Source organism: Piliocolobus tephrosceles, chromosome 5 (assembly GCF_002776525.5).
Source record: "Piliocolobus tephrosceles isolate RC106 chromosome 5, ASM277652v3, whole genome shotgun sequence".
Taxonomy (NCBI): Eukaryota; Metazoa; Chordata; class Mammalia; order Primates; family Cercopithecidae; genus Piliocolobus; species Piliocolobus tephrosceles.
The window spans coordinates 62,165,887-62,173,988 of record NC_045438.1 but is presented as its reverse complement, the minus strand read 5'-3'; the positions used below and the strand labels follow the sequence as shown (position 1 = coordinate 62,173,988).

General features: G+C 46.8%; 1 protein-coding gene across 2 annotated transcripts; it reads left to right on the top strand.

Moving 5' to 3' along the window:
- Positions 1-337: 337 nt before the first annotated feature.
- Positions 338-2,788, top strand: GPR6 (G protein-coupled receptor 6). 2 transcript variants are annotated; one of them, XM_023205840.2, is made up of 2 exons: positions 338-542; positions 1,162-2,788. In XM_023205840.2, the coding sequence occupies exon 2, from the start codon at positions 1,180-1,182 to the stop codon at positions 2,266-2,268; it is 1,089 nt and encodes a 362-aa protein (XP_023061608.1). In that variant the 5' UTR covers positions 338-542; positions 1,162-1,179; the 3' UTR covers positions 2,269-2,788. The 2 variants fall into 2 exon arrangements, with proteins under 2 accessions (XP_023061608.1, XP_023061609.1); XM_023205841.2 differs by having other exon boundaries at positions 338-993.
- The last annotated feature ends 5,314 nt before the right edge of the window (positions 2,789-8,102 follow it).

Sequence of the window (8,102 nt, the reverse complement as noted above, 5' to 3'; positions counted from 1 at the left end):
TCTGATCCCTCAGTGATCTTGGAGGCTGGGCTTTGCTGCCCGGCAGGTGCCACTCATCCTTCACCCCTCCCCTCCCAGCTCACCCTCTTCGCCGCCTGGTCTCAGGGTCTTCTTCACTCCTTTCTCCCTCTCTTTGTCTCTCTCCCATCCCATTCCTGGAAGTTCTGGACTGGAGGTGGCTGCTCTGGCTTCTCCTCCCTCCTAGGATCCTCAGATAGTATAGGGGGCAAGGGGAGTGCGGCGGGGAGGGTGCAGGATGGGTTGGTGAGGAGAGTGAGTGCTGGGTTCGCACCGGTAGTGGGGAGCCTGACGTCACCACGCCCTGCCTGTCAATCTCCAGCGCGCGCCGCTCGCAGCCGCCTTTTCTGCCACCAACTGCGTCTCTCACTCGCGGCGCCGGCACAGCGACAGGCGCCCCGCGCTTGCCTCCTCCCCGGCCGGGCCGCCTCCTGCAGGCAACGCTCAGTCCGCGCGGGGAGCTCAGCCCGGCGCCCCGCCTCGGCGCCCATGACCAGCGACTTCCAGAAGTCCTGACGCCCCAGGTGAGCGGCCGAGTTCCCCAGGGAACTTTGAGGATGTGGGGAGAAGGATAGCCAGGGGACGGGTCTTTCCAGAAGAGGAGAAATGGAGCCAAGCTTGACTCCGACCCTCCACTCCCCCCATACACACACCCTAGTCTCTCCTCCCAGACCCCCTTCGCAGGGGTCTCTGGGCTCCAGGGCTCTCCAAGCTTCGCAATGGCAGAAACTTCGCTTTCAGCACCACGGACAGCGTATCCACTGCCCAGCTCCCTGGAAAGGTCCTGGTCGCGCAGCCACAACCCGGGCGGCACTCTCCCAGGATGACACTCCTAGCTGGTGCACTCGTATGCGTGTGCAAATACAGGCATCCTTGGAGAATTGATCCGTGTGCATGTGAGTGCATGTTGTCCTGGTGCATATTTGTGCAAAAACTCAGAAGTCCGCATGGGTATTTCACTCACTTACTCAACAGGTATTTATTTTGGGATCTCACTTAACCCATGATTCCCCGATTTGCTCTGGGGTCCCAGAGTGGGGTGGGCAACTCAAGTGAGGCAATGCGAGAGGAGGCTCTATGCGTGGGAAAGTTTCCTGGCAGCCTGAAAGGTACACCTGACGCCTGCACTCCCTCCCTATGCAGGGTGCAAATCCGGCCGCAATGAACGCGAGTGCCGCCTCGCTCAACGACTCCCAGGTGGTGGTAGTGGCGGCCGAAGGAGCGACGGCGGCGGCCACAGCAGCAGGGGGGCCGGACACCGGCGAATGGGGACCCCCTGCTGCGGCGGCTCTGGGAGCCGGCGGCGGAGCTAATGGGTCTCTAGAGCTGTCCTCGCAGCTGTCGGCTGGGCCACCGGGACTCCTGCTGCCAGCGGTGAATCCGTGGGACGTGCTCCTGTGCGTGTCGGGGACAGTGATCGCTGGAGAAAATGCGCTGGTTGTGGCGCTCATCGCATCCACTCCGGCGCTGCGCACGCCCATGTTCGTGCTGGTGGGCAGTCTGGCCACCGCTGACCTGCTGGCGGGCTGTGGCCTCATCTTGCACTTTGTGTTCCAGTACGTGGTGCCCTCGGAGACTGTGAGTCTGCTCACGGTGGGCTTCCTTGTGGCTTCCTTCGCCGCCTCTGTCAGCAGCCTGCTGGCCATTACGGTGGACCGCTACCTGTCCCTGTATAACGCGCTTACCTATTACTCGCGCCGGACTCTGTTGGGCGTGCACCTCCTGCTTGCCGCCACCTGGACCGTGTCCCTAGGCCTGGGGCTGCTGCCCGTGCTGGGCTGGAACTGCCTGGCAGAGCGCGCCGCCTGCAGCGTGGTGCGCCCGCTGGCGCGCAGCCACGTGGCGCTGCTCTCCGCTGCCTTCTTCATGGTCTTCGGCATCATGCTGCACCTGTACGTGCGCATCTGCCAGGTGGTCTGGCGCCACGCGCACCAGATCGCGCTGCAGCAGCACTGCCTGGCGCCACCCCACCTCGCCGCCACCAGAAAAGGTGTGGGTACGCTGGCTGTTGTGCTGGGCACTTTCGGCGCCAGCTGGTTGCCCTTCGCCATCTATTGCGTGGTGGGCAGCCACGACGACCCGGCGGTCTACACTTATGCCACCCTGCTGCCCGCCACCTACAACTCCATGATCAATCCCATCATCTATGCCTTCCGCAACCAGGAGATTCAGCGCGCCCTGTGGCTCCTGTTTTGTGGCTGTTTCCAGTCCAAAGTGCCCTTTCGTTCCAGGTCCCCCAGTGAGGTCTGAAGGGCTCGCTCCGTGTCCTCTCACCAACACCACACCCCCAACAAGCCAGCCTTTGGTAAGCTTGGTGCCTGCTGATGAACTCTGAGATCCCAATGGTGTGAGTCTGACTGTGGAAAGAAAAAGGGACTAAAGAAAAATTCAACAAACTCACAAGGACAAAGAGGCTTGTTGGCACTTTACATATACAGTGTATACATGTGTACATATATATACAAATATTTGTATCTTCTGGAGGTGTTCAGGATGTGGAGCTTCCTATTCTGTGAAAAAACAAGAAAAAGATATGATTGTATACTCAAATTGTACATCACATTTGTCAAACGAAGACATTCCAATACTGCTTAATTACAGCACTTTATTTTTAGCTGCTGAACTGCCAAAACAGTGTTGCCATTTTCAAGGGCAGAGAAAAGGGAGTAAAAGGTGTATTTTTGTTGTATGTGATAGAATATTTTGCTGCACATGCATCAACAAATTACAACATATTTTGTACACGAATAAACCCATTACAAGAATGTAATTTGGGGTATGTGACTGACTATAGAATTACTATTAGAGAGCTGAATTATAAGTGTATGAGTGTCTTTATTTCCTTTCTTTCTTGTTCGCTTGCTTTCTTGCTTTCTCTTGCTTGCTTTCTTTCTCTTGTTTGTTCCAGATAGAGTCTCGCTCTGTCACCCAGGCCTGAATGCAGTGGCACAATCATAGCTCAGTGAAGTCTTGAACTCCTGGGCCCAAGAAATCCTGCCTTAGCCTTCCTAGTAGCTGGGACTACAGGCATGCCACAGCATGCAGCTTACTTTATTTATTGTCTTAAGTTTTTAAAATTTCAATAGATTTGAGGGTACACGTGGTTTTTGGTTACATAAATGAGTTCTTTAGTAGTGAATTCCGAGACTTTTGTGCACCTGTCACCTGAGCAGTGTACACTGTACCTGATATATAATCTTTTATCCCTCACCTCCCTCCCAACCTCTCCCCACTCCAAGTCCCCACAGTCCATTATATCACTCTGTGTGGTTTTGTGTCCTCATAGCTTAGCTCCCACTTATAAAGGAGATCATATGGCATTTGATTTTTCATTCTTGAGTTACTTCACTTAGAATAATGGCCTCCAGCTCCATCCAGGTTGCTGCAAAAGACATTATTTCACTGCTTTTTATGACTGAGTAGTATTCCATAGTACATCCATATATATATAGTCTTTTCTTTATCCAATCCTTGGTTGAAGGGCACATAGGTTGGTTCCATATCCTTGCAATTGCAAGTTTATTATGTAGCATTATTCTCCTGAGAAAACCTTAATGTAAAAAAGCATATGCATTTGCACATTGTTCATAAACTTTCACTGAAATACCAAATTTATATCATTGTGGTTGGGGAGGGGGGTGCAGGGAGGGAGTAATATATTCACGTAACAGTATTCACAGGACAACAAAGGGTTACTGGCGTTATCTGTGAAAGTTAATCTACTCCCTTGTTTACTGGGTTTCAAAAACAAGTATCTGAGGATGTCTTCCTCTCATTCCCTGTGCACTTGTGAATCCTGAAACCACAACTTTCAGTTGTAATTTTTCGAATATGGCAAGAATTTTAAATGTTTAAAATTCATGTTGACTTAATACATTGTTGCTGGCCAGATCTTGTAGTAAAATGCACAGGCTGGTAAAATGAATAAATTCTTCCAAGACAGAATTCCAGTATATATATCTCCAATCTCATGAGGTACACAAAGGTATATCCAGTATCCTCTCTTGAGGTACTCTCATCTTCAAAAGAGGGCACTAAAATCCTTAAGCACTAAACACTAAACATTCCCATTCCACTGATAGGTATGAGTCATGATGATTCCCCTCCTTCCCTTCTTATAGGATGATGTGAGGATAAATCAGAGAACACGTGAGGGCACGCTCTGAACCCTCTTGAATTAATATGCACACCAGCACAAGTCGTTACTACTCTTAGGCCTTAGGAAAATACACAGGAGAAAATTTATTGAGTTCGCACTATCCTACTACAATTGAGTTCTGAGACACAATTCCAGGGATTGGAACATGGAAGTGGAAAAAAAAAAAAAAAAAAAAGACAAGAAGTCTCGAATTCCATAGTGCTACCTTCTAGAGGGGAAGATGGCCTACAATCAAACAAACAAATATATAATGTCATGTTAAGATAAATGCTAACAAAGAAAATAACGGAGGATGAGGGATAGGGTGCTCCAGTTAGGGCGGCCAGGGAAGATCTCTCTGAGGAGATAACATCTAGGAGGAAAGCTCAGTGAAGGGAGAGTGAGATGCATGAGCATGCAAGGGAAGAGCTTTCCAGACAGAGGAAGCAGCAAATGTGAAGGCTTCCAGGTGGGAGCATGGCCGTCAAGTTCAAGGAACAGCAAGGAGGTCAACGAGGCCAGACAGACTGAGCAAGAGGAAGAGAGGCATGCTGTTAATTTGGAGGACCTGGGATATGATTATCTCACTTCACAAGCCACTACAGGGACCTGGGCTTTGACCCTGAGTGACATGATATGATGTTTATTTTTTTTAAAAATCACTCTAGCTATCCTGTTGAAAATAGTCTCTAGGAGGGTCAGAGTGAGAGCAGGAGATAGGGGTTTATAAACATAATCCCCATGAGAAATGACAGTGGCTTGGAGCACAATGGCAGTGGTGGAGATGGTGAGAAGTAGTAGGTTCTAGAAATGTGTTGAAGGATAGATGGGAGGTGGGGCATGAAAGAAAAATGTTCAGAATTCATCAAATGAGGGAATGCAGAGGTCTTTAGTGAGCAAGGAAAAACTGAGGGTTGGGGGGAGTACATTGGGAAGTGTGATGATTAATTTTATGTGTCAATTTGGCCAGACAATAGGGTGCCCAGATATTTGGTCAAACACATTTTGACCATTTGAAGGCCTGAATGGAACAAAAATCTTGGCCTCCCCCAAGCAAGAAAGAAGTCTTCAGTGGGTTTCCCTTGGATTCCATTTGCAACATTGGCTTTTCCTGGTTCTATGGAAGATGGTCTTGAGACTGGAACTACAGTGTCAACTTCCCTGGGTCTTCAGCCTCCTGGCCCACCTTGCAGATTTTGGACCTGTCAGCCTCCATAATCACTGAACTATTCCTTAGAATAAATGTCCTCATGTGCACATATGTGCGCACACACACACACACACATGCACATCCGATGGGTAGGATATATCTATGTACATATACACCCTATTGGTCCTGTTTCTCTGAAGAATGCTGACTAATACATGAAGGGTGGCAAATTTAAAAAGTTAGTTTTAAATACCTAGAGAGCGCTCACGTGTGAAGTTAATTCATTTATTTATTTCACAAACACTTCTATAGCACTACTATATGCCAGACACTGCTCTAAACCCTTTACAAATATTAGCTTATTTAATCACCACCTTTATTTAATTCCAAACTGGTTACGTCTCAGCAGGAGGCAAATGGCACTCTCAAACGAGGTGACTGAGGAGAGTTTAATGAGGAGACTATTTATAAAAGTGTGAGCATAGTTAAGGGAAATCAACAAGGAATGGTGAAACGCCCCCAGAGCTGGCACCAGCAGGGCTGCGAGAAGGGGGAAGAAGAGAGAGTAATTACTGGAACCAGGAGAGAGGGCTTTAGGTCTTGGCTGTCCAGCAGGAGCTATGGCCTTCAACAAAGGAAGGCAGCAACAACCAACCTAGGGCTTGATAGGGAGAGATCTGGGAGAATAAATTACTCTCTTCCCTCTGTCCCACCTCTTGATGGAGGCTTCCATTAACTAAACTCATTCAGAAGCCAGACAGCAAGACAACTCTTTGGTGCAGGCCACACAGATCAGCTTCTCTGGGCACTAAGCAGATAGAGAAGGGTAAGAAGTAGACCTGCTAGTGCAAACAGAGAATATCCAGCACAAACGCTGTGAGCTCAGTACTCTTGTTGCTCCACTTTTTAGCTGAGGAAATGGAGGCACAGAGAGGTTAGCTATGCATATCTGGAATTCAGGACAAAGGTCTAAGCAGGACAAATGAATTAGGGACTTATCAACATATAGGTAGTATGTAAAGCCATGGGTCTAGAAGGGGTCACTTCACGAGTACTCGTAGACAGAAAAGAGAAGAGGGCCAAGGACTGAGCCCCAGGAAATGAAAGCATTTAGAAATCAAGAAGAAATTGAGGATCAAGCAAGGGAGAAAGAAAAGTGATCAGTGAGATGGGAGGAAACCAAGAGCACAGTGACCCAAAAAATAAAGAAAAGTGTGTAGGGAAGAAGTAGTCAACTGGCTCAAATGCAACTGAGAGAGTAAGTAAAATGAGAACTTTAAAAAATGGCTACAGATGATGTCATGTGAATGTCTTTGGTGAACTTCACAAGAAAAGCTTTGGGAAAGAGAGAAAAAAAAGCCTGACTGTAGAAGGCACAAGAGAAAATGTATGAGCAATCTAGTCTCCAGCAACTCACAGCAGAACTGTGACCTTTTCAAAGCTATAAAACACACTATGTTTTATAGATGTAGAGTTTTACACTGTCTATAAATTCAAATCAGGGAAGATCAGCATTATTGCCAACTCATCAAATTAAAATTTTCTAAGGTATTAACCATCATGGACTCTTCAGCATCACCAGACACTGATTCAGGTCCTATTATCATCTGGAAAGCATTCAAGTGAACTAAAATGTAAAAGCTCTTGCTGTCAACTTTCCCATATGTGATGGGGAAAACAGTATAATTTCAGAAGTAGAACAAAGAAGTCAATATTGTTTTATCTTTTATACTCACAGAGAAAAAAATTTCTTGTAATCATCACATTAAGAAAGTTCAACACTAGAATAATAAGACACAAACCATGGATCTGTCTTCAATGCACTTATTAATATTCAATACCAGCCCTGGTCCTAATCAAAATATTTGAGAGAGCCAAGTGTAAGAAGATACTAAACAATCAAGTTATTACTAATGCCAACTTACACAGTTGACCAGGCTGTGTAATATCAGCAGGCTTAATATTAACCAACCTAGGAATATGAAAATATAAAACTGTGGGAATATCTTGAAACGTTTCCACAGAAGAAAGTCACATATTCATTTGACCTATCAAATATTAATTAAGAATTACCTACTGCAAGATCCTATGCTAGTTGCTAGAAACATAGTCTTTAAAAAAAATTCTTTAGGCCGGGCGTGGTGGCTCAAGCCTGTAATCCCAGCACTTTGGGAGGCCGAGACGGGCGGATCACGAGGTCAGGAGATCGAGACCATCCTGGCTAACACAGTGAAACCCCGTCTCTACTAAAAATACAAAAACTAGCTGGGCGAGGTGGCGGGTGCCTGTAGTCTCAGCTACTCGGGAGGCTGAGGCAGGAGAATGGCGTAAACCCGGGAGGCGGAGCTTGCAGTGAGCTGAGATCCGGCCACTGCACTCCAGTCCGGGCGACAGAGCAAGACTCCGCCTCAAAAAAAATAAAATAAATAAAATAAAATAATAAAAAAATTCTTTAAATTTCTTTATTTTTAATTTTTTTTGTGGGTACATAGTAAGTATATATATTCAAACATACAGTCTTGGAGAAAGGCAAGACTCACTCAAACAGCTAATTACCTACCCACTCTGTTGTCTAATGGGCATCCTAAATTTAACACATTTAAAATTGGACCACTGATCTTCACCCTCAAACCTGATCTTTATCCCTTATGTGTAAGTTAACAAAAATGTCATCTTTCTAGGTGTTCACGTCAGAAACCTTAGAGTCACACTTTCCCTTCTATTTCTCTCATACCTCACAATCAATGTGTCAGCCTGTTGCCTTTACCTTCAAAGAATATCCAGAATCCAGACACT

Coding starts and splice junctions, on each gene's coding strand:
- GPR6 (XM_023205840.2), top strand. CDS start 1,180: ATGAACGCGAGTGCCGCCTCGCTCAACGACTCCCAGGTGGTGGTAGTG.